Source organism: Strix aluco, chromosome 8 (assembly GCF_031877795.1).
Source record: "Strix aluco isolate bStrAlu1 chromosome 8, bStrAlu1.hap1, whole genome shotgun sequence".
NCBI lineage: Eukaryota > Metazoa > Chordata > Aves > Strigiformes > Strigidae > Strix > Strix aluco.
In genome coordinates this window covers 11,802,394-11,828,136 of record NC_133938.1, presented here as the reverse complement: position 1 = coordinate 11,828,136, position 25,743 = coordinate 11,802,394, and the positions used below count along the sequence as shown (strand labels likewise).

The window sequence follows — 25,743 nt, the reverse complement described above, 5'->3', positions numbered from 1 at the left end:
GGGGACACAGGGCTCAGGCAGCTACGGGCCCCAGAGCTGCTGGTGGTCTGGGGAGGGCAAGGGCTGTCCCCCTCCCAGCCTGGGGACAGGGTGAGAAATCACCAGTGACTGCTGGGGTGACTGTGCTGAGCATCCAGACCTGCTCCCTGCCATCCTCAGCCCAGTGCTGCGGGGTCTCCTCTGCCTCCCAACCGTTGCGTGCCCATGGAGGATTGCTCTGCCCTTCTGGGGGTCATCCTGACCCACCTGACTTCAGGGGTGCTGAGGTGGATGAAGGTGGCTCTTCTTAACTTACTGTTATTAAATAGGAACAGTGGGTAGTGCTGTGTCGTCTGTCTGCCCCAAGTCACACCGCCTGCACCACAAACTGGGGAAACTGGGTTTACACATGGTCACTCCTGAAATGTGGCTGTTGCTTCTCTCCCTATAAGACTGGAGGGCCCATGGCTGGAGCTGGGATGCTTTCATGCCAGTTGCTGCCCCACTGCAAAACAGAGCCAGTCTCTGCCCCAGGGAGCATGGGACGGGGAGAGAAATGGGGCTATACTGAGAGAAAATCCCACCCTGTTCCAGACCTCAGCTAGGACAGGGACTAGGGTAGAGTACAGGGGATGCTGATGGCAGCCGATCAGAGCTAAAGCTTTCTCCCCTCTTTTCCTCCCCGCAGGCAAAAAGAAAGCAACTTTGTTTGACAGCCAAGCTCCGATCTGCCCCATCTGCCAGGTCCTCCTTCGCCCCGGGGAGTTGCAGGAGCACATGGAGCAGGAGCTGGAGAAGCTCACCCAGCTGAACATCAGGTAAGCAGCTCCCTGGGGTCCACCAGCATCCCCAGTTAGCCAGCCAGGGCACCCACAGAGGACAGAGGAGATGGTGGTACCCACAGCTACAGATATGGGAGATCTAGCACTAGCCAGAGGGTCAGAAACATTTCCTTGGAGTTCACCACAATGGTAAAGCCAGGCAGAGATGCCTCCCGGAGGGCACAGACACCCCTTGCCCTGGGGATGTGTGTTCAGGTGAGCAGTTCTGGTGATGGAGCAGGTCTGCAGCAATGGTGCGCACTGCCCCTCAGCTGCCTTCAGCTCCCTTCTGCTTTCCCCAGCACAGCAAAGTCTTCTATTTAAAAAAAATAATAATAATAATTGCATTTTAACTGCTAGCAGTTATTAGGAAATGGCTGCAGCCAACGGTTGGCAGATCCCTGCCCCTGCCTTAATAAAACTCAGCAGCCTTGGAAAAGAGCGTGTTTATTTCAATTATTAATGAATTCCCCGGTCATTAAAAGGTGAGGAAAGGAATCAAACTGCCGACTAGAAGCAAAGTTACGTCACCAGGTGGTAGGAGAGGAGGGAGAGCACATGTGTCTCTGTGTGTGTGTGTGTGTGTGTGCACCAGGGCAAGGGGGTGCACGTGGCTGTGCGTGGTGTGGAGGATGCAGAATCTGTCCCTGCTCAGCTTGGATCTTGTTTGTAACTGAGCGATAGCCGTTGCAGATGAAGGGAGGAGGAGGGAGCTTTACCTAAAGAAAGAGAGACCTCCCCAAATGGGTCTGGGCTGAGGTCTCCCAAATTCAGCACCCACAGCCTCAGGCTGAGACCCTCATCCCCCACACATTGCACAGGAAGATGGAGAAGTGGGGGGGGCAGGGAACAGGCAGCCCATTTATCCCCTGCGACACCCAGTCCCCTTGCGAGCGTAATTTATGGTGTAATTTGGGCTGCATCCAACTTAATAAAGGGCCACTGCAAATTAGTGAACAGGTTTAAATGAACAGAAGCAATTAGTGCTCGGAGGAGCCTATCAAAGAAGTTGGGCCAATATCAGAGTGAAACTGAAACCACAAGCCAGGAGCGGAGGCTGGCTGGCGCGAGGCGGTGATGGGAAGGTGGCGTTTAATGGGAAAGGAAAGGAAACCCTAAATCATAAAGCATGACAAGGGCCATTGTGGGCCAGCTGACAAATGAAAAAGAATGGCATTATTCCTTTAAATAACAGCAGCAGTTAGAGAGGAGACAGCTCTCCCCGGCTTGCCCTCGCTTCTCTGGCCCGCTCCACTCGGCCACACAGGCAGCGAAGAAGAATCAGAGGTCTTTATTAATTATTAAATAACGACTCCCTCCGTAGCGTGATAGATAACGTTCAATCTAGTCGATGGATTCAGGCGATGGAGGCTAATCTGTAAGACAGTAGCTCTGCACAGGGACAGTCTCTCCCAGTCCCGGAGGGGAGCGATGCAGGGGCCAGCCAGCAGCAGGCAGGGCAGGCAGGGTGGGCAGCAATAGCAGGCAGCAGGACACAAGCAGGTCGATCTCCTGTGCGCTGCCCAGCTCCGGTGGGGTGGCTCGGTCTAGCGGGTGGCCCCGTCTCCCATTCCCCCACCTTCCCTGCCTGGAGGAGCCGGGAGCAAGAACACATCAACAAGAGGAGAGAGAAACTAATAATGATCTCAAATAACCCAATAAACATAAAAATAAAATGTAGGCCTATAAACGTGACGGGCACCGGCAGCCCTGGCCGCTCCCTGCCAATACCGACTTGTTACCGAAATGGCTGAGCAGCTGTTACTTATCAGTCTGATGGGGAGAAGCAAACCGGGGGGCTGCTTTCCAAGGGCCGTTTTTTTTTTTTTTTAATTTAAAGAGGTTACAGCCAATCCTGGGTTGTGCTGTTAAGTTTTAATAAACCTTAATGATTTGCAACAAAATCATAAATTTCCAGCGCTCGGGGTTAGGAAGGCAGATCCACTCCTGCCCGCTGAGCCTGCAGCACCAGAGACTTGGCGGGCGCCACATCAGCTCCCGCCGCAGCACCAGGGCTCCCCATGTGCCGGGATCTCCCCTAAGGCAGCACGGCCGTGGGGCTCTGTGGTGGGGTGAGCCAGCCAAGATGCTGCCATAGGGCCAGATCAAGAGGAGGGGAGAGGCTGGTGGAGAAGCAAGGTGGAGGGGCTGCCCCACATCATCACCTCCACAGGGTGTTTAGCGCTTACGTGGGCTTTTGGGCATCTCTGGAACAGGGAGCTCAGCATAGCTCAGAGGAGGGCAGAGGAAGGGAAGGAGGAAAAAGGATTTCTCCAGGTGATCACAGGAGCTTCGTGGGGCTGAGATACAAGGGAGCGGTAGGAGCTGCCTAGATGATGCTACCCATGGTCCCAGCTCACCAGGAACTTGGGTTGCATCCCACCCACACCAATGCACCCCTTGCTCAGGTGGCAGCGGTGGGGTTTGCTATCCCCTAGGGACAGCCCTTCTTTCCCACGGGCATTGCTGTTGTGACCATTCTGGCCTCAGAGCAGGGACATCTCAAGGTCTACCAAGCTGGAGCATCATGCGGTGAGGCAGAAGGAGCCATGCTGAGCCACAGGGCAGCACCCACCCGTGCCAAGGGGTTGTTCATGCCCAGGGGATGGACACCAGCCTTTGGACCGGTGATGAACACCACTCAGGAGGATCCAACCATGGTGCAGGGTCAAGCTTTCCCTTGGAAAAAGGGACTTGAGTGGAAATGAGGGACCTGAGTTTCTAGCTCTGCTGCCTTCTTGGTGTGTCCAGTCACCCAAGCACAGGGAGGGACCTGCCTGTGCTCACCCCACAGCTCCTCCACCCCGCACGGGTCTGGCCGAGCCCCGTGCACAGCTCCACACGGCAAGGCAAGGCTCTCTGAATGCAAATTTCATTTCTGAGCCACTGGCGCTGTTTCAAGAGCCGGCAGCCTCCGAGCCCTTCTCGGTGTTACATATGTAACAGCCTCATTGAACTTGACATGTCAAATTCAGGCCATTTGTGCAAAATCTCCCTTTAATAATACCGTTTCATTTCGCTCAAATGAGACTTGAATGCATGTAAAATGGAAAAGGATATTTAAGCGCTAACATTAGGCAGATGTCTTGCCAGAGGCCGATTGAATATATGAGATTTTGAAGTGCTTAACACGTTTTCGGTGCTCCCTCTTAGAATATGTCACCTGGCTTTCTTTTTTCTCCCCCTCCTTTCTTTTTTTCCCCCCCTCTTTAAGTGAAGGGTATAAATTGAAAGAAAACAAAACTACAAGCCTTGGTTTTATGGGGTTTAACTCTTGCCGGGCAAGGCTGTTGGTATTCCTCCTCCAAAGCGAAATTACCTAGTAGCTCACCTTTGCAGAGCACAGGCACAAAGCAGCAGAGAGTGGGAGGTGGGTGAGCATTGGCCCCACGGCTCTGTAGAGAAGGGATGCTCTCCTTGCTCTGCATGTACCACTCAAAGAGCAAAAGGTGCCAATCCCCACCTGAGCAGCTAAGTGCCACCAAGGTAAAAATAAGAAATAATAACAGCGACTCTCTGTGTAAGCCAATGCCCCGTGCCCCAGCCAGGCTGGTCACTGCAGAATATATGAATATTCCTGACTTGTGTGCATGAAGCTTATCTGTGTGCTAGATGCAGGTCTCCTATCCTCACTTGATTTATATTCACCTGTTTTACACCTCATCCGTATTAAAGGCTTGCAATAAAGCACACTGAAATGTGAGACTCTTTCTGGAGCTGTCAATGGCTCCAGCTCCGAGCTTTGGCTGGTGCTTTGGTTGCAGATGCATTTCCCCAGCCCAGGGCCACCCAGGGAGTGCAGGCAGGCACAGCGTTTGAGAACAGCACCCATGGGTGTCCCTCAGGACAGGCACACACACACACATCCCCATGTGCATACAGGTGTATCGCTGCGTATGTCACTGCAGGTAAATACTATGAGTGGAGGTGGTGGTGTGCAGGGGGACCCTTAAACCCTGCCCGCTGCTCCCCAGGCAGTGACTGGAGAGGACAATCTCCTGATGATGGGGGAGGCTGGGTGGAGAAGGGGCAGGTTTGGGGCTATGATTTGAGTTTGGGGTGGGAGGGAAATTGAGTTTGAGGACAGAAGAGGAGTAAAGGAAGAAGTAGGAGGCTGTGGAGCCTGCCTCAGCTGATGGTCCCCGGTGGGTCCATGGTGCTTTCTAGACTTTGGGGAAGAGGCATTTATTGACCATTTAAAAAACCTTGGGAAGTCACACTACAAATATTAGTTGCTGAGTCAAGCACTTGAAGGTTGGGAATGTGCCTTTGGATGCAGTGCTTTTAATAACAAGATGCTCTGTTCTTGAATATGTAGTGCTCTTTTTAAAAAATTTATTTGGCAGGGGGGATTTTATTCCCCTGTGTGACAGCTAGCAGATTCTTCCCTGCATTACCAGCAGCAAACCTATGTTTCAGAGCTGTGATTTCACCTCCCCAGAAGGATGAGGTGTGTATCATTATAGCTGAGGAATGGCCCAGAGGGTGGAGCAGTGAGTTGGACCATGCCGGCTCTGTTCCTGCTTTTGCAGCTGAAGGACGGTGCAAGCTCAGACAGGACTAAAACCTTATTTAAATGGGGTTTCTAAGCTTAACAGATGTAGCCAGCAGTACCCTCATGCCATGTTGTAATATTACCTGTGCCTGTGCTGTGGCATCCCAGGGTTGGGCATAGAGGTGTAACAGCCATCTGGGGTGCTCGGTGGGGTGCCACTGGGATGGATGTGCTTGGGTGGGTGAGTGGGGGGGATGCTGTTCTCACGGTGTCCCATGGCTGTGCAAACTCTCCCCTTCTTCATCCATCTTTCCCTCCCTCCCTCCCTTCCTTCCTTTCTTCCTTCCTTCCTTTCCTTTCTCTCCTTTCTCTCCTTTCTTTCCTCCTCATTGAATACTTAATGTGAGCATATTTGTGTTTTAAAGCCCATGCCCACGCTGTTCCCAGACTGGGCTAGCAGCTCTCATTGCTCCTTGCCACTGCACTAGGAGAGTGGAGACACATCCCTGTGCACCCAGCATCTCAGGAGCTACTGATTCCCCCTAATGAACTTTCTGATGTGTCCAAGAATAATTTCTCTTCTGATTCTCTGATTACGAAGCATTTCCTGGAACACAGAGGGCACTGGGGTCTCTCACCTTGGTGCAAATGGAAAGTGCTGCAGGCTGTTTTCTGGTGAACTCAAAGATGCTGTCGCAAAGAGGGAACCAAATAGTGTCAGACATAGGAGGGCAGAGCAAGATGCAGTGGGAAGGCAAGCTTCAAAGCAGGTGAAGTGCCCAGAAGGGGGATTTAGCTGCCTCTTGGAGCCAGCTTTGATTCATGTCAGAGGAAAAGAGCCACGCTTGGGACTGTGGTGCTCCAGCTCCTGTAGCAGCTCTCAGTGCACCTCTGCCCAGGCTTAAATCTTCCTTCAGTGTCCCTCTGAAGCTTCCTCTCCCTCGTTTGCACATGTGCTCTTTTCCTCTCACTGTTGTTAATCCTCCCTCCCTTGACATCCAGGGAGAAGCAGAAAGTGCTGCCTCAGTTCCTGGCACTGCACTGAGCATCCTCACCCTGCTGGAGGGGGCTTCACCTCAAGGTTTCTTTATGCAGAGAGGCACAGCAGTGGCTCTCCTCTGGGGACAGAGGCAGCTCCAGGCCCGGTGGGATAAGGAATAAGGAGGAAGCTGGCAATATAGCTAAAACATGAAGGCTGTGGAACCTTGGCAGATGGCCTGGTCACTCCAGGCAGGGTCACTGTCCTTGAAGGATGTCTCCAGGAATCTGGAGATGCATCCTGGATTTCACATCCTTTCACAGGTTGTTTTCCCAGTGTTTCATGGTTTCTCTGATTAAAGTCATCCCATGCTAACCCCACAGAGTCTGCACCAGAGACTCCTGCTGATGGACGAGGAGAGAAGCACACTGTCCCTGTGGTCCCTGCATGCCCAAATGACAGGGCTTTTCTCTGTTACTTCTGGTCAGGATACAGACCCAGAGCAAGTTATGAGATATGGCTCATACCACTCTCTTCCTCAGGGAACGCTGTGTTTAAATACAACTGCTCCTTGCACTGCCCCAGGCAAGGGTTTGCTTCATTTCAGCGGGATCTGCTGAGTGCTGTGTTGTCCCAAAGAGCCCTTGGAGGACACCTTCCTGAGGCCAATGTGGGCGGCTGCTCTGCGAAGGGCGAGTGGCCACGCTGCCAGACCCAGCAGGATAAATAGAGTGTGTAAAACCCGAATTAGCTCTGTTGTCATGTGTCACATCAGGGTCACGGCTCTCGCCTCAGGTCTCCTCGATTTATGCCTAGGGACTTCAACCTGACAGCCAGGTACTTCCCCAGACTTCTTGTGCAGCGAACACTGCAGGTCCCCCAGCCTCTGAACGCATAAGATTAGAGATGTTTTTGAGTGAGAAGGGTTTTTTTCCAAAGCTCCATTGAAATACATGCTGATTCCCTTCCCTGTATGCCGTAGACACCTGTGAGCGCTCCAGAGAGGGCAAGAAGTCCTGGCCAACAAGTGAGATCGCAACCAGGGAAAAGCAGGCATTGCAATCTCCTGCTCCTCAACTTCTCTCTGTCTTCCTTCTCGTTCTTTTTCACTCTCTTCTTTTTCCACCTTCTTCTTCTTTTCCTTTCTTCCCTTTCTCCCCCTCTTCTTCCCCCTCCCTTCCTCTCTCCCCACCCCCCCACCCCCCCCAACCCCCCGGTATCAAGGCGACATCTCCAAGCCAAGTACTTTTAATTTCGCCCGTGGCCCTTGCTGACACGGTGGATATGCACAGCAAGTTAAATTCCCGCCTGATCAATAAAGCAGAAGCAGTGTGTCCGACTGGTCGATATTTTTTTATCTGTCTTCAGCCCAGTCCTGCTGATGACAGCCCCCTGCGCTTCAGCAAAGGCACTCAAGGGCATCGGGCTTTGGCAACACAGCTCTTTTTTTTATTTAAATTAAAAAAACCCCAGATGCCTACAAAAAAAAAAAAGTTCACGGAGTTTGGCCTTTGCTTAATAACGTTTTATGATTTATCTTAATTTTTAATTGAAAAAAATTTGCGAATTAATTGATTTCTGGGACTTGCCAATTAACATTGTAATTGGGTGCATGATAAATTTCGAGGGAGCATCATTTTTCTCCCTCTCCCCCTTGTCACCAAGAAGGGGAATCGCGAGGGCAGCTGCTTCCTATCTGTACGCCCCCCGCTCCTTCCCGAGGTGCTGCTGCCCTCCTCCCCCCTTGCTACTGTATCTTAAAGAAGGAACAAGAAAGCTAATAAAGTCGTGTTATTAGAGTCTCGCCAGAGGTGACCCCTCAAGGCATAAATCCAGGCCAGGGAGATGGTGGGGACAGGTACTATTAAGTGCCTGTCAGTGTTTTGGAGGCAGGACTGGGTACCTCCCCTGCAGCACGCTCTCCCCGAGCCACAGGGAAGGCAGCTGGCCAGCCCGGGGCTCCCGGGGGCTTTCCCGGAGGGCTCTGGCACCCCCCCAAGGTGGTCAACTGAGCAGTTCATTACCTGTGATGTCTCCCCGATCCTCTCTCCATGTGTGAGTCCAGGCACGCGTGAGCCTCCACGCAATGCCCAGCTGCTCCAGGGAGAGACCCGACCGTGGCACCAAGCACCCGGTACCCAAATAGCCACTTCCCGCAGCACGTGAAGCATCCCCGGTTCGTCCTGCAACCAGTGTTCCCCAGCAAAATCAGGCTGCTGGGACAGGCCGGTGCCTGGGAGCTGTAGGGACACAGGGGTCATTCTCATCCTGCGCTGCCCTGAGGCCCCTGGGGAGCAGGTCCTGCCCCATGGCAGCAGCAGGGCATCCCATGCCACCCCACGGCAGAGGTGTTCAGCGTGGGACCTCAGCTCTGGGGTCATGGGTGTGCAGATTCAGGCACGGACGCATCTCCAAGTGAGTGGGAAATGGCATCACCTGAAGCTTTCTCTGGCAGTGTGACTCCTGTCAGATTTAAATTAAACACACTTCATCACTGGAGAAACCTGCCTGGAAGTGTCAGCTTCTCAGTGATACCCAGGCAGGGCGCAGGGCCACCTGCCACCACGAGCCAGCTAACAGGGTCACGTCCCCATGTGGGATGTGGAAAAGTGGGTGAGCTGGCTGCTGCCAAAATGAGGAGTGGGGACACGGTGCTGTGCCGGGGCATGGAGAGAGAACAAGCCACACCTGGGGAGGACTGAGATGGACAGTGGAAATATCAAGTAAATTAAAGAGTACTTGCTGTCTCTAGTGCTTCTCCCACCCCCTTCACATGCTGGTATGGATCACCTCATCGCAGTCAGCTCAGGAGTCCCATGCACTGTCTAAAGCCAATGAGCTTGAATGGGGCTTTGCTGTGTCGCCCTGCAGCCCCCACTACACCCCAGTGTGTGCAGGGCGTGAAGGATGCCAGCCTGGGTGGAGGGTCCCAGGCTTCCTCAGCAGAGCCACAGCCCTCCCCACCAGCCAGAAAACCAGAAAGGCCAGGATCAGCCCAGCTCCATGTCTGCCCGTGTCAGTGGTAGGGAACCATGGGGGAATGGAAGGAAATTTATGAGGAGAGGAGTCTGTTTATTATCTAGCAAATGTGGTGCTGCTGATACCGTGGATTTATCCTCTTTCATCCCCCTTCTGATTTGTGTCCCTGCCCCTCGCTGTGGCAGATTAATCATGGACAGAAAGGGAAGAGAGACCCTCCAGCTTCCTCCTGTGCACTCAGAGGGTGGCAATGACAGCAGCCTGGACCCTTCATCAGCGGCTTCTCCAGCGGAGAGAGCACAAGCCATGTAGCTGGCTGTGCTGCTTAGAGATGCCCCATTCCTCTCCTCCCATGGCAGGGATTCCAGGGTAGCACAGCGAGTGAGAAAATTTGCGGGTCATGTATCCCCTCACTCATGCAGTGCCCTGAAAGTGCCATGAATGCTCCTTGAAGTGCCTTGGGACCCACGGTACCCACATGCCCTGACTCCAGGACACGGGTTTGCAGGCTGGGGTTTGGGACCTCGGAAGGCAGCAGGAAGCCTAGGAAGGGATGCATGGAAACCCAAGGGTGAGAAATAAATCTTCGGTCAGTTATTTGCCCTGAAGCAATGCATGCCTTCTGCAGAGCCTCTTCTGAACTGCCACGTGAGCTGGGAATAATTAAACAGTCATTATAGCCGCAGTAGCAAAGAGCCCCCCAGATCAATCTAATGCATGACCTTTCCCTCCGACTTTTCTCTTTATTTTTCCAGCCACCTCCTTTTCAAATAGTGGGAGAGAAATGAAACAACCCTCCCACCCCAGCCTTCTGCTTTGCCCTGCATACACAGACCATCACATCCTCACCCAGAAACCTGTCGCCCACTCTGAGTGGAGGCTCCCAGCAGGGGCATGGCGTACAAGGGTTGATAAAGAAAAACCCAGCAGGGGAGAAAGAGCTGGGGTGCAAATGGGACAGAGAAAATAGGGGATTTTAGCATGTTCAGGTCATGCCACAGTGGTTTATGATCCTGCTGCATTTCTGTTGCAGCTTCATCTCTTTGGGGAAGACTGCCCTGTGGGGTCAGGTTTGCCACAGCTGACCATGTTGAGCACTGACCTCTCACAAATACTTACTGGGGGAGCGTTTGGGAAGCACGTCTGGGACTGTAGGTGCAGAGCATTTCTAGTCCGGACTCCAGCATCCTTGGCAATATTTACAATCACTTGGCCCCTTTCCCCACCATGGAATGCAGGAGATCTTCTAAGCAGCACTTGGAGCAGGTGCCGCTAGAGGAGCCATGGTAGGTTAAAAATCCCAGTGTGTTTCCCCTGATGTCACAGATCATACCTGGCTGTGCAGAGGGCTGTCACCTGCAGCTAGGTGAGGATTTGGCCTCATGTAGTTTAAAAAAAAAATAATAATCAAACTCCCATTTCCTTATTTAGGCTTCAAGTGACACTTCCACTTATCTAGACTGGCATTCACAAAAATCCAATTCTTTCTCTACCCAGCAACTGCTTATTTATGGCTGGCGTTGCTGTCCTCACAGCTCTGCCGGGGCTCCCATCCCAGGGCCGCGTGTTCCAGCTAAAAATAAATTGTTTCCACTGGATTTTTTTTTTTTTTTAAGAAATACATCAGTTAGCTGCAGTTTGTAGAAACCTTTCAGCTTTGCAGGATCTCATCTGGGAGCTGCACGTGCTGTGGCTTGTGCCCGTCAAATCCAAAGAGCTGCTGAGAGTTGTTCTGTAGAAGGGTTGCAGAGCTAGAAGACACCAGCTGCATGGTAGCAGCCCTCTTACCACCTCTTTAAACTTCTTCTGGCTGCAGCATCGTTAAGGGTTGAGCACAAACAACTGTAGCTGCCCCAGCTCAAGGAACTTCTTCTCTTGCAGTTGTTATTAGTTATGTGTGGGGAGTGCTGCCAGGGGGTGGGTGCCATGCCAGGTACTAAGCTCAGCCCTTCCTTGATGGATGCTCATCATAAGCTCTGCCTTGTCCTGGGTGGGGGCTCTGCAAAAATCTCGTTTCTTGGGGAGCCCAAATGACTCTGGTGAGCTGAAGCACAGAGACTTCAGGCAAGTCCCATCACTGCTCTGTGCTCAGATTTCCCCTCCGAGCATATGTCTCTGTCTCCTCACTCAAGCTGTAGCTATAATTGCAGTAGAGCTTTCCAACCCTTGCTCTGTGATACTGCGGTGATGCCACAGTGCTGGCACAGTCAGTGTGTGTGCTGAGGTGAGCATAGAGGAGGAAGGCTCCTGCCCCTGCTTCCCTAGGGCAGCCGCCTGGCACCAGGCTTCTGCCTGCGCTGCGGGGTCAGTGAGAGCCCTGCCTGCGTGTGGTGGGCTCTGGGCACCAAGAGCACACCCTGGGTTGTGGTCCTCTGCCTGGGAGCTGAGCCATTTCCCACGGGGAGCTTGTCTCCTGACTTGGGTACCCAGAAAACTTTTCACTTCTTTTGGAGGAAAGTTGAAATTCCTACAATAGCTTGCAAGAGCGAAGACTTAAAGGAAAAGGACAAGTACCACCTTGCTCATGATAAAACACAACCAGATCACTTAACCTTCAGCTCGTGCCCTGGGTTTTCTGTGTGGGAAGCAGCAGATTCCATTCATGGGGATGATGAGGGACCACTCCTTGCATATTGGGTTTTTTTCTTCCTATGGCAAGCAGACTCCCAAAGGCAGGACCATAACAAAAAAACCCACAACTTGAAGGTCATTCATTGTATGTAATAGGAACCATGGCAGGGGTAGAGAAACCCAGGACTGTGGGTAAGGAGGGCACATATTTGGCGTGCTGAGCTGCCCTCTGGGACATCACGACTGAAGCACCGGGTCTGAATGGCCCCTTGGGGCTTGCTCAGGGAGATGCCAGGGGGTTTCCAGTTGCATCTGGAGATGCTCCTAACCAAATCCCTGCCTAGCGTTAAAAGACGTCTGCCTGCCTGTGGTGTAGTCTGAGTCTTGCTTTCATCATGGAGGGCCTTGCTGAGAGTACATGTTCCTCTTAAAGCTGATGTGCCCTAATATAGAGGAGCGATGGGGTCCCCAGTAAGCACCCCAGGGCACATGGGGACCTGGCCGCGCAGCTCCCATTAACGTTTATGGGTGATGCAGCTGCAGAGCTGGGCAGAGCCCTCCAGCAGCACCAGAGGAGGGACCTTATTTGTCCCCACAGAGGTGTAGGGCACCCAAACACGTGGGGATGCATGAAAGCAGGAGCAGAACTGGGGTCTCAGCCCCAAGAAAGGGAACCTGCACGGAAGCAGCCTCATATCACTTGGAAATGCAAAGCTGTCAGGAGAGAGAGAAGGAGGCTGCCCAAATCACTGGGTCTTTCCACGGCATTTTTTGTCTTCTTTGGTACTTTGAGGGGGTTGCCTAAAAGGGAAAGAAGTTGTTTTGCTGTAATGAACTAGATAAACAATTCCCCAAATAGATTAAAACTAACTGTAACTTATAAAAGCGGGTAGTAATTATATTTTATTAGCTAGCAAAACACCATTTTTTTATTTCGTAGGATAATTCTGTGTAAATCACCTTAATTAGAAGTGTCAGACGAGCCCGTGAATATCGTACTTAGTAACTAATTTCCTATGTACAGGTTATAATTTAAAACACATGGATCACTCGCCGAGTGGAAATATGCTAGCCATGAAATAATGTGGGGAGTGTTGGGGTTATTACTATGTAAATGTGTAATCATTTCAGACCACTGCAGCCTGGCTGGGTGATTAAAGAGAATCCCAAGGTCTCCAAAGATTGTGCTCTCTGCAAGGGCCTAGAGCGAAAAAACTTTAAAAGGCACCGAAAAGTGTTTGAACTTTAAAGGTCTTGATTTCCCTTTTACCATTTTTAATTTGTCTGCAGTGTTTATGGAGGGGAAGGTTTCTCTTTGCTGATGGCCTTTCGATTCTCAGCCCACTGCCAGCATCCTTAAGAGGCGCGGGGGGCTGCAGCCACTGTAATCTGCGGGGTTGTTTAGTGAGATGGAGGAAAGCACTCTTAAATTGCAGGGTCTTGGGACTTGGACGACCAGGCCTTGAGCCCATTCCTGACCCATCTCTGGAAATAAATAAAAACAAATTGCAAATTTTTATTAGCAATAGAGTGGGGCTAAACTGCAAGGCGGGGCTGGTTCTTAATAATCCTCCGAATTAAGAATAAAATAAACTCTGCCAAGTTATCTAAATCAGTCCCCTCTTCATCAGTCCCAACAGCAGAGGCTTGGCCTTTCAGCTGATCAGACAGACTCTTGTTCTGAAAACTGCAGTTTCCTGGCGCTAACACTATTTCTGGGAGGAATTAATGAGATTCTTCCTCTTTCCCTCAAAAAGGAATAATTTTAAACACCTTTAACAAGAAAAGAGAGGAAATGAGTTGTTTTTTTTAACCTGGTGTTTAGATTATAAAAGGAAAAAAAAGTTGTTTCACACTTAGGGCGATTGAGAAATTCAAGGTGGGGTTGGAGATGGCGAGGAGGCGGAAATCTTTCCCCTCACACGCGTTTGGGCACAGGCTGGAGGTGGTCCCAGGGCTGCATCTCAGGGGGCAGTGGGGAGTGACTCTGCTCTGTGCCACCTCCTGAGAGCAGGGGGGGCAGAGCTGAGGAACAGAGCATGGGGGGCATCCTGCACCCCCAGCAAGCATCCAGCAGTGCATCCCCTCAGGAAAGGGGAGCTGTGAGGGAGGCGATGCCTCAGCCCTCCATCGGTGGTCCCCGGGAACCGCAGCTGCTCGCTCCAGGAGCAGAGCTGCAGCATTTGGGGTGGCCTGATGGTGATGGATAACTGCATGTTTCCCCCCATTTTGGGGTGGGGGGCGAGGGTGGTGGCACTGGGAGAAGAGCAGAGCCATAGCCTCAGGAGAAAACACCTTCCTCCATCCCTGCTCATTTCGTAACACCCAGCCATCTGCCAAATCAAGGCAGATTAAAGCCAGCCAAATTCAATTTCTCCCCGCTGCCACCGCAGCTCGGCATCTGGGGCTAAAGTGTCCCCGACAAAGCGAACATGACAGGCACATTGCTTTTTTGTCACATCTAGTACCATGTTGATCTTCTAAAAGTCTCATAAAAATTTATTGATGTCTCCCATATTGCTGTGATTGAGAAGAAAGGAGCGCGGGTGTGCGGAGCCGGGCGCGCGCGCGCGGGCGAGCATGTGTGCGTGTGTATATTAATGTTTCTGAAGTAGATCTGATTTGATATGTCTTGTTCTATTGTCAGCATCTGTTTAGCGAGGCTTTTTAATACTTTCTGGCTGCCGATCACTCATCCTTAGCCTGGGATGCAGGCTTGCATACAAATTTTGTTATTAAACACAATTCCATTCCCCCCCCTTCCTCAACCTCCGCCTCCCCCCGCTAACCTCCCCCCTCCACGCACCCATCCATCATCTCCCCGGGGCTATGGGGAGCTGGGAGCCAGCCACCCCACCGGCGTGCACTTACAAGCACAGGCACTGGGCTTGGCAACATATTTCAAGAGCCTTTTGCCTGCTGCAGGTGCTTTGCATTGACAAATCGAATCATGGGGAAATAATTTATTTCCTAATGCTGTTTGCAGCATGTTAGCAGGAGAATTTACATGAGAGAGATTACTTTAATAACCAAAAAATTACAGTGCAGGCCTCCCCGCCATGTCGGCTTTGATATGTAATTGTTTCAAGTTTAACCTGTCTGGAGGGGGGAAGGTGTTATTAAATCTATAGCATCTCCCGCTGGTGAGGGCAGGCGAGGAGGAGCACCGTGGCGGGGACCTCCTTCCCTGCTAAATGGGGAACAAGCTGAATTAACAAATCACTCCAGCCTCCGGCAGAGCTGCTGCCTCCACAGCGCGGCTGGAGATGAGGGGATCTTCTTTCCCTTGCTCTTATGCCGATTTAATCTTCTTCTTCCTTCCCTCTTTTTTTTTATTGTGCCTGACCCTACCCAGGGCTCACCACCTCAGCTCACCTCTCCTTGGCTTTCTTCCCTGTGCTCCCACAGACTTGCTCCCCACTTTTCCCCAGGTCTGGGAGAAGACCTGTGCAAGCCCCCGAGGAGAGGGAGAGGGGATTTGACTCTGCATCGTGTGTCTGGGTTTGGGGGGTTCCACTCATAGAGTCATTTTATTCCAGCAGAGAAACAGTTGGCACTGTCCTCCTTTCCATGCCCCTCCAGTCAGGGTGAGGAGGCTTTCCTTGGTCCGGGAAGGGGAGCCATGTACTTTGCTATTTGACCTTGTGAGATCTCTCAGAGCGCTTCCCCCCTTGCCCACCACAGCAGTTTTGTGACTCTGACCTCATTCTCTTCTCTCTTGGCAGCAAGAGCTCCATCCTGAAGGATGCCATGGCAGCGGGCACCCCGAAGGTAAGTGAGCACAACTCAGCACACTTTCCCTCTCCCCTGAGGGATGCGCTTTACATCCCCTCACCTTCCCAGCCTGCTACTTGGTGTGTCCCAGGAAGATGGCCATGCTTTGGGGGCCAGCCAGCACTGAGGGAAGCTGCTGCTCCCATTCACCCGCTGGGCTGGAGCAGCCAAGTCCCCTCACAGGGCTCTCTCATTCCCCATGCAGCTGAGGGACCATGGAGCTGAAGGACCCAGCGGGCTTCGGGACTCCAGATTGTGTCTAATGACAGCTAATGAGAGCTGATCACACGCAGGCTGAGCTCAGCCTGGGAAATCATGTACGGGAGCTCCTGGAGCCAGAGCCATATGCCAGCTTTGGAAAAGGGGAGTGGGACTGTCTCAGGGGAGCGAAGCACACCCGAGGAGGAGCCCAAATCACTAAAAGACCCCATCTCAACTGCATCCCCCTCCCCAGGACCCACCTCCCACCCCCTTGGCTCAGAATGCAAAAATACTAAATGCACAGAGCATCATGGCATCACTGTAAAGGGCATCATTACTAATTAGTATTACTGTTAGCTGGACTTCATATGATAATGGCGGTGGGAAGGACCAGAGCTTGGGCAGGCAAGTGGCTGGCAGGAAGCACTGCAGGGCAGCTGGGCATTGCACAGCCTCTGAAAACCACACTGTGCTCCCAAGGCGGGCAAAGGCAAGTGGTCCAGGCTTTCCTATACTTCTGGTGACACAGTCCAAGCCAGAGAGGTTCCTGGCTCCCAGGGAAGCGCAGGGCATCTCTCCCTTTTTCTTCTGGAAGCTTTGGGTCATTTTTGGCATGTGATGTCAGAAACAGAGACTGAAATTTCAGCTCTAAGTTTTCCCCTTGAGGATGGGTGTCTTGCCAAGCACATCAACACCCTGTCTGCCCCACCAAGAGAGGCCAGGGAGCCACTGTGCTGACCCAAGTTCCCAGCAGGGACACCTCCCAAGTCAACCCAACAGTTTCCCAAACCCTCCAAGGGAAAATACAGATTGCAGTGACACCCCATAGTGCTCCATACCTTTGGCATTCCAGTCTCCTGCATGACTATCCCTGTCTCCCATGCCCTGTCTCAGGGAAGACTGGGAGGAGAGTGGAGACCTGGCTATTTCTCCCATAAAAGACAAGCAGAGCAGAAAGCAATCCCCAAACCCACACACCACTGATAATCCACGGAGCATGAGGCTGCCTTGGGATGTCTCAAAGGAGTTGGAAAAGGCACCCAAAAATGAAAGCAGCTGGACTCTGTAAGCTTCCGTTTCCCTTCTCATCAGGTCTGAGCGTAGATAACTCAACAGTCCCAAACACATCGCCTGTGAGGGGGAAGGACGGCTAGGAAGACAGATTAGCTGTTTGGAGGGAAACGTAGCGAGTGACTGACAGAGACCAGATAAAGAAGAAGGTCCATCTCACGGCAGGGCTGGGCTTTTGAAGTTTCCATTGACAAAGAATCCCATTTGCCTTGAGCGAGGGGATTAAACTGGGACTGGAGCGTCGTTCTATGTAAAAGAGATCAATCGTCCCCTGTCACCACATGGATCTTTTCCCTTTGCCCGTCACGTCTGGGGCTAAGAACATTAACTTCAAGAAGCCAGGAGAGCAGGGAGGGAGAGGGTGAAATCAGGAAATCTTTCATTCCCTTCTCAGAGAGCTTGAAAGCCTCTCAGCCCAGGAGGATTCATTATTTCTAGGTGGCTTTTGCTGGGAGACAAGTCCTGTGTGGCATGGGAAGGCACAGCACTATCACCTTCACCTGAGCTTGGTATTAAAGGCCCCTTTGTAACCAGGCAGGTTGAGGAGGAAGGTGGTGGGGAGACAAAGGCTGCTCTTTCCCTTTGTGCCCACTGAGTGTTTGCAACACAGGATGGGAATAGCCCATCAGGATGTGAAGTCCCTCTGAGAAAGTCCTTCTGGGGACAAAGCTGGGCCTCTGGGCCACCCTTAACAGGGGTCCCAAGCAGAGGGATGGAGGACAGACCCCCAGGGTGGGCTTGCAGCCCATGCCCAGGCACCCAGGCATCACTGGAGGACTGGCAGGCACCACCTGGGAAGAGCTGGGACCTGTGCCGTGTCCCACTTCCCACCCTGGGCACCGGTTGAAGGGGTTGCGTGCACCATGGGGACTACCGCAATATTTCCTGGCCAGTCCTTCTCCTGGTGCCAGCAAAAGGGCCAGCAGCTCCAGCAGCTCAGCAGCAGGAGAAAGCGGCTTCACCTTCCCATCCCTCAGGAGCATCCCCTGGCAGCATGGGCAGGGGCAGGCTGGTTCCACCCAGGGACACGGGAACTGGGGTGGGGTGCAGGGTAGCCATGTTACTTTTCTGGTCACCAGTGGCTTTAGGACTCATTTAGGAACTTTGCATAGAGTATCACTATCATCACTGTTTCTGTGCTGGCCTGAGGCTCTTCCCAAGGTGCAGTTGGGGGCAGGGGATTTAACGCCCCCCCCCCCCCTACACCCCCACCCCCCACCCCCACCCCCCCACCCCGTGCTCTGTCTCCTGGCTCTGCTCCCATCCTTTCCCCACAGTTGCCCCAGCAATCGTCCCTCCTGGCAATAAAAGCCCAGATGTAAACACATGTTCCTCACTCGCTGCTCTCCTGCCCCTGAAGAGCTGTCACTCACTGCACTGGGCCAATTTTCATGGCAATATGTCAAAGAAAATCCAATCACTCAGCATGAGATGTGATGAATGCAGGATTATTGTATCAGATTCTTCCATTATTGGAGCTGACAGAGGCAGGCAAGGGCTGCGAGCTGGGGGGCTCTGGCCAACATGTCTGTTTGGTGCCTGGACTCCCTCTCTGAGAAGGCAGCACTAAGGAGGAGGGCAGCACTCAGCACCACATAGCTCCACAGCATTCAGCATCCTCCTTTTCTTTCTGTGAGAAACCAAGACCAATCGATCATGCCATGCCAGTGTGGATGAGCCACTTGGACAAGCAGCTGCCAAACCTGCATAGTGAGCCTCAGGATGAGATTTCTATCCAACGCTGACTGCCACTTACTTAGGAAAGCTAGTGACAGCAAGCTGGGCTTGGTGAGACACCAGGAGGAAGAGGAGAGGTGGAAAAAGAAATTCTTTACCAAGCAGAAGTTTCAGTGTCAGTGGGAACAGTTGCTTCACGCCCATGAGAAGGGATGGAGGATGTCCTTGCTCTTGCTGAGCTAGAGACTGCAGCTCCATGGTCCCATTCACCACTGTGGTTGCTCACTAACCTTTCACTGTCATCCTGGGTCACCATGGGGAAGCCCAACACTAAAGTAACTCGGCAGGACACTTTTTGAAGGTATGTGCAAGCCAGCCATGCCCCAGATCTCTGTGAGCCCAGAGCTTCTCTGCAGCACTCCCCAGCATGGCCAGAGGCTGTGTCTCAGGCAGACCAGGCAGCAGGGATGTCTTGCAGAGGCATACAGACAACACCGCAGGCTCCAGCCAGGCTCATGGCTGCTCAGGAGTCTGTACATAGCCGTCAGCAGCGTCCAGTTCCCCTGGGCTTCACACTCTCCCCTTGTCTTTTCCCTCTTGCCTTGGCTGCCTCTTGCAAGAGGTTGTGAAGGAGAGGAGCACATGTTGGACTGAACCCATGTTGGTGAGGTGTATGAGCAGCATAAGTCCAACTGTTCCCACTCTTCCTTGAGTAGTCGGCAGTAACTCTGGGAATCAGCATCCCCAGGTCCTTGCAGCTCTCCCTCCACGGGCTATCATCTACATGGGATATCATCTCTGCTCAGAGAGATCTCAACACCTAAATTTCAGGGCATTAGCTGCAGCCTGTTACCTGTCACCTAACAGGTGAACTTATATCCCCTGTGAAAGTGCTGGTACTGACCACTGAAGGGGAAGAGGCTGGGCTACATAAAGCATCCCAGCTCTCACAGTGGGTTCAGCATTCATTTTCTGCTGCTGCTTCCTAATACATGACTGCAAATTGCCCTTCCCGCTAACACTCCAGCCCATGTGCTGGCTCTTGCTGCAAACAAACACTGGTGTGAGCGGCCAGGAACAAAATCCATCTTGCGCACCCAGCAGATGCTTGCAGCCAGTTTGTTTAGGTTTGCACCCAGGTCCTCGGAGGGTGCCCACAGGCAGGCAGCCAGCGCGCTGCTCCGAGACCTCCCGTAGAGTTGGGAACCGAGCCACAGTGCCAGAGCCCTTTGATTCCCCCACCCACCCCCGTGATTTTACAGCTTCACCGAGCAGTTTGAGAGAGAATTACAGCGTCTAGAGGGAAATTTGACCACTAAAGCCCTCCAAGGAAAAAGAGCTTTGAAGCAAGCAAGATTTGGAGCCTTAAACCTTGACAGAATGTCTGTATTAAGCCCTTCCCAGCTGCCTCGCTCGAGATGAAATTTCTAGCACAATCATTTAACTTCTCCATATCATGTCTGGTGGTAGGAGCAGGGGACGGGTGTCAGGGCCCTGGGGTTTTAACTCCTTCTCTTGTGTCACTGACTCACTGCAGGGGTTGGAGAAGTCACTCACCGTATCTGTGCCCCCTCCCTCTGTAACTGTGATTTACAAGGAAAGATTAAAAAGCTAAATCTGAGTATTATGGCAAAGCCGTGGCCAAGCTGGGGACACGAGAACAGCCCACAGATATGCGAAGGAGGGGAAATTACGTACGATGAGTGTTGGCTGGCTGCACTCCTTGCCAGTTTGGGGTGATGAATACCAGAGCCACTCCAAAAAAAATCTCTGCCAGGTTTTATTCCATAAAACAAATTACCCCATGAACAAACAAAGCCCCTTGCTCCCCTTGGGCCAAACAGCTGTGCCCTCCCATTAGTCTGGGGGAAAACACTGCGTCGAGCAGGAGGAGCAGGGAGGGATGTGGTCACAGAGGGGAGCCGGACAGGCTGGCAGACCCTGGCAGACCATGGCCAGACCTCTTTCCCCCTCCATCCCCAGTGCGCCGATGGGCAGTTCTGCTGGAAGGGGCCCCTTTCCCCACCATGTAGCTGGTGTCTTGCCCAGGAGGACCCAGAGCTCGATTACAATCCCAGGTGTGACTGTAACATGCACAGAAATAAATCAGTAGCTCACATTTCTGTAAGCTTATTCTGCTTGCAGACCACTGGAATCTTTCAGCGAAGGCCAGAAGCTGCTGATACTATTCTTTCTGTCCACTGTTCACACACTTCTCACATTTAAGCCTTTCATCCCCAGCTCCATCCCACCTTTATCTCTGCCAGCTAAAAGCCACCAGATAATTTTACCTCTAACTTTCCCAGGAGCAAATGTGGACCCTCCAAAAGCTTCTAGGAAACTCAGTTCTAATAGTAGCATTTTTGTGTCAGGGATCCTCCAGCAATAACATAAAAAAATGGCTAGCAGAGTTAAGGGGGAAAATCGCAGCAAGGCCTGGTATCACTCATTGCTTTCGGGTTACAGTTCCCAAGTGATAATAGCTATTAGCAACACTTTGACGGCTTCCCTACCGTGGAGGGGAGGGCAGGAGACAGAAAACATGTCAAGCCATCACCTCCATGTTAAGTGATAAGTACCTATTTAGACGGCAGAGTTAAAGCTGAATGCATCAAGCAGGGAACACTTTGTGCCAAAATAAAAAAAATAAAAAAAGGCCATATAGATACATAAAAAGCGGGGTTAGGGTATTTGTTCTGCTGACAGCAGCTGTGATGGATTGTTTAAGAAAAATAGACTCCCTGTGTTTTTCCAGGGCTATCAGAAAGCAGGAGTCCAGCACTTTAATACTCTAAAATGACTGGCCTTGAGAGGCAGCAGAATGTCAGCGGCACTGGCTGGGCTCTCCCAGCGCTGACACCTGCCCCGGCTGCCGGCGAAAGGCAGCGCTTAGGGCTGGGGGCGGTGCATGCTGGCAATTTCCATCCATTTCCTCGGACCGACAGCTGCACCCTGACACCCGTCCCCTCCCCTCGTGCTGCCCCGGGCCTGCGCCTCGAGCGCCCGTGGGTCGGGAGCCGGCGGCGTGTTGGCACACGTGCCCTTGCCGGCATCGCCTCGGAGCTGTATGTGGCTCCTCTGCCCGAGCAGGGAGGAGCAGGTCTGGAGACCGACGGGCTGGGATCACAGCAGCTGGCACACCGGCTGCATGATGCACACTCCATCCATGCTGAACCGGCTTGTGTATTTATATACGTAAACTCTATGTTGTTGCTAATTGGAATGAGACTGCTGAAACATTTGCAGACGCTGCAGCCCAGCTCTGCAGAATTGCACAGTCCATGGAGGGCGTCAGGAGCTACCAGGATGCGAACCTTGCAGTGTGAGCAAGGCTTACGTGTCCTCTGCTTCCTGCAGTGCCACAACCCCAGGGAGAGCCCGGATCCATGGACACAGGCGGGTAAAGCCATACATCCAGATACGTCTCTTCCCTTTGGCATGGCACAGTTGGACTCCAAGGGGTAGGAAGGAAGCACCGAGCAGGGCCATGGCTGCCCAGCACAGCAGGAGGGGCAGGAGAAAGGAGGGAGTACAGGGCTCGGACAAGATTGATGGCCTCGTTGCCATTAAGAAAAAAATTAGCCGGTGGCGGCTATCATATTAAAGGGTGAAGAAGCCGTGAATTATTTTCTTAAAGATCTTATCACTTACAATGATAATTTTACCTTCCAAAAGGCCACTTTTAATGAGGCAAGCCAGGCAAAAAGTCATGATTTAATGCCAGATTTTTTTTTCCAAACACATTTTACTGCTTTTTTGTCCATGTTTAAAAAGCGCTGGTGACCTTTTTTTATTTAGCTTGCCCCAGGTGTAATGCTCAGGCTGATCCTCTCAGGGTTTATAACCTCCGCAGAGAGTGCCTTTACCCAATGGAGAGATGATTTAAAGGGGAGGGAGAAATATGAGGCTGCATGGCCGCTTGCACAAGACCCTTGCTCCATCTTTGATGCTGGGAGCCGTGGTTTGCCAGAGGAGGGGGACCGAGGAGGGAGGAGGTGCTCTTGCCCTGATAGCCCCACTCAGACACACCCTGAAGGGGAGCTGGGCTGAACTGTCAACCAGGCAGGCATGAGCTGGCTGGTGGCCTTTCCCCAAGGGTAAAAGGGACATCTCAGCATCAAGGCTTGTTCCCACCATGCCAAAGCAGCTGGTCCCTGAGATAGGAAGCATCTCCCCACAGCCATACAGAAAGCACCCAGCACCACGTTTTTGGGGTGGAATGCCAGAATTTGGGTCTTCCCTGCAGCTTGGGCGTGCACAAGGACTGGGAGGGCATGTGTAAAGCTGCCTTTTCCCTCTGCAGCATCTTCCCAGATGCCAGTCAAGAGAGGGATGGGAATCGTATCACTGCCCCTTCCTTGCTTGCCAGTACCCGGGTGGGAGCGAGCAGTGTGGGTGCAGGGGGCAGCAAATCCTTGGCTTGGCATGCTGAGGCCATGCATCCTCGCTGCTTAGCCATTGGGAAATGGCTCCAACACAACAATTTTGGAAAAAAGAGGCCAAAATTGGCAGATTGACATGAGTATTGTATCTCATGGCAGAGAGGCTGGCCTAATGCAGAAATTAAAGTCACCCTGATGGTAAGTGCCTTTCCTAACCCCTTAGCCCCTGAGCCTGCATTCCTGCCTGCCCCCACAGCTGCCTGAAAGGCAAAGTGTGGCACAGCGCACAGAAATGAGAAAAACAAATGAAGTCAAGTTTCCTAAGAGTGAAGGGGAAGTGTGACTTGGCATCTCTAACGCTGTGTTTAACATGCCGGCGAGGTATTTAGAATTGAAGTGCTTGCACACAATTTAAAAATAGACAGTTTATTAATCTAAACTGCAAGTGTATGTAGAAGAGGCCTCGAGATTGACATCTTTGGGATTAGTTTAGCCCTTCGTTTTTCCAGAGGTCATCGCCATGGTGCTCAGGAGGTTTGTGGAATAAATGGGGCCGGCATTCTTCCCGGGACCACACGCTAAAAACTAATACATAACGTTTAATTTACTGTCTCCATAGCTAGCCCAACCATTTTTCACATAATAATATTGGATTAGAGCTACCAGAAGCTGAGGGGGGAGCTGGAGGCGGGGAGGGTTTGTCTGTCTGTCGCCAAGGAATGGGGAGATGGGTATTTTTTCCCCTTCTCCAGAATACATTGGAAGACAAAACGGATTTAACCCTCCCAGCTCCAGAGTGCTTGGCTTATTAGAGGAGGGGAAGGGCATTAACACTGCTGCAATCAGGACTGGTGTTCTGAATCACACCTGAAGGCTTTGAGCCCCATGCCTCTGTTTTATAGGACATGTGCAATCCTGCCTCTTCAAAAATAGTCCTCATTCTCCATTTAGAAAATAAACCAAACAACAGCAGGAGCTTGGGGTCTGCATTTTGCAGAAATTCTCCTGGTGGCTTCACATGGTTATGAGAGGGCTTCTCCAGAAATCAATGAGCTGCTCACCAAAACCCACCACCAGTTGGGTTCAGCCAACACATAAGGCCAGAGAGCCACCCTGCTCTGCCCATCTCTCCCCTGGGAAGCGGAGACTGGTCTCTTGGGGCAGCCCTCACTGGGTGCCTCTGGCCCCTAAGGCTCCCACTGACCCTCCCAGCACCTGGGACCCCCAACAGGCTGAGCTGAGGAGCGTGCCAGCCCCAAAATGTGGTCAGCACAGCACTCAGCTCAGCCTGATGGGGAGGAGGAGCTGTGCCTGGGGAGGAAACTGAGCACCCCAGCAGGTAATTCCCCTGTGACCCCTTTCAGGACATCACATCTCTGCACGGCTGGTAGAGCCATGCTTTAGGGCAGAGACCTGCGGTGCAGACAGGGATGTGGCTCTTGCCCTCCTGGCACGGCTGGCAGCTCATGCCCATGGGGCTGAACCCAGCATCCCAAATCCTTCTCCTCCACCTTCATCCCAAGCTTGTCCTCCCTCTGTGTCCACATCAAACATGCTGCTGTGCTTTTATTGCTGGGAGAGCTGTCCGAGCCTGGGGGATCGCATCCTGCTGACTGAACCAATTTGTATGCTGAGTCATTTTTCCACTTGCTCATATCTTTCCAAAAAATGCACATTTTTTCACGTTTCATTTCAGCCCAGAGGCAAATGTTTCTGGAATACTTGCCTTTCTCCAAGGTATTATGCTTTTTAATAATGTTGTCACCACACTTGACCTGTCCAATTCAGATGATATCTACACTTCCCTTCGCAAACATACACATCTCTGAGCAGTCATTTATTGTCGAATCTTGCCAGCTGATTCTCAGAAACAAACATCTGGAGAGCTGCATTTCCAGTGTATGTTTTTCACAACATATTGGGCTATATTTAGCTTAGTTTAGCTAATTTATATTTTAAATTAGAATTTTACATTGCATTTTTCCCTCAAATTCTTCTAATAATAAAGTTCACTGGCAACTCAGTGTACATTTTTTTCAAATGCTGTCAAACTCCTGCAGTAATTTTCCCGCTAGAGTTCACTGTGTGTAGAATTTAGACTTACCTACTATTGACTTGAAGTTTATCAGTGATTTCTTAGGTCTCAAATATCACTGATCTTTTTAACCTTCTAAAAGGCCCTTTTTTTCTGTGCTACTTATTAAAATAAATAGCATCATTACACAAGGAAGAGATAGTTGCGCTGCAAAGGTGCTGAGAGCTTTAGTGCAGTTTACAAAGCTATTGAGAGATTTAGTGGCACTTAGAGGGGTGGATGAGGGCAAGTAAGCATCGCTCCACGTCAGCACATCTTCGCTTTACCATGTGAATTTCTGGTGTGGTCCTCACCATCATTTCCAGCAGGGACTCATTCTGCCCCCAGCCACCAGACCTGGGGACAAAATGACCTTCCCTTTGTTTCCTGATGCATTTGCACTTTGCTAGACCCTGCAGCCAGGTCCCCTCGTGGGGCAGGGTTCCATGGGAAGAGCAGAGCCAGCCCCACAGCCCACCAGTCCATCCGAGCGCAGACCCACAGCCTGGCAGATGCTGTCCGCAGCTTTGAGGACCGCTTAGCAAGGGGCAGAGAGCTTGGCAATGCTCGCAACATGAATTTCTCCTTTCTCTTGCAGTCAATTTTGTTGTCAGCCTCAATCAAGCGGGAAGGAGATTCTCCGACAGCATCACCCCACTCCTCAGATGACATCCATCACTCGGACAGATACCAGGTAAGCAGGCGGATGCTGTCACTGGTGTCAGCCTTAGGCATGGAGT

The 25,743-nt window shown here is 51.9% G+C and overlaps 1 protein-coding gene across 5 annotated transcripts in view; it reads left to right on the top strand.

Annotated features, from left to right (window-relative positions):
• RNF220 (ring finger protein 220) overlaps positions 1 to 25,743 on the top strand; it is a 232,656-nt gene that overhangs the window by 143,141 nt on the left and 63,772 nt on the right. For all 5 annotated transcript variants that reach the window (XM_074832190.1, XM_074832193.1, XM_074832194.1 and 2 more), the window contains 3 exons: positions 668 to 797; positions 15,550 to 15,595; positions 25,602 to 25,697. In XM_074832190.1, the coding sequence (XP_074688291.1) occupies positions 668 to 797; positions 15,550 to 15,595; positions 25,602 to 25,697 (272 nt within the window). The remainder of the gene's footprint in view (positions 1 to 667; positions 798 to 15,549; positions 15,596 to 25,601; positions 25,698 to 25,743) is intronic.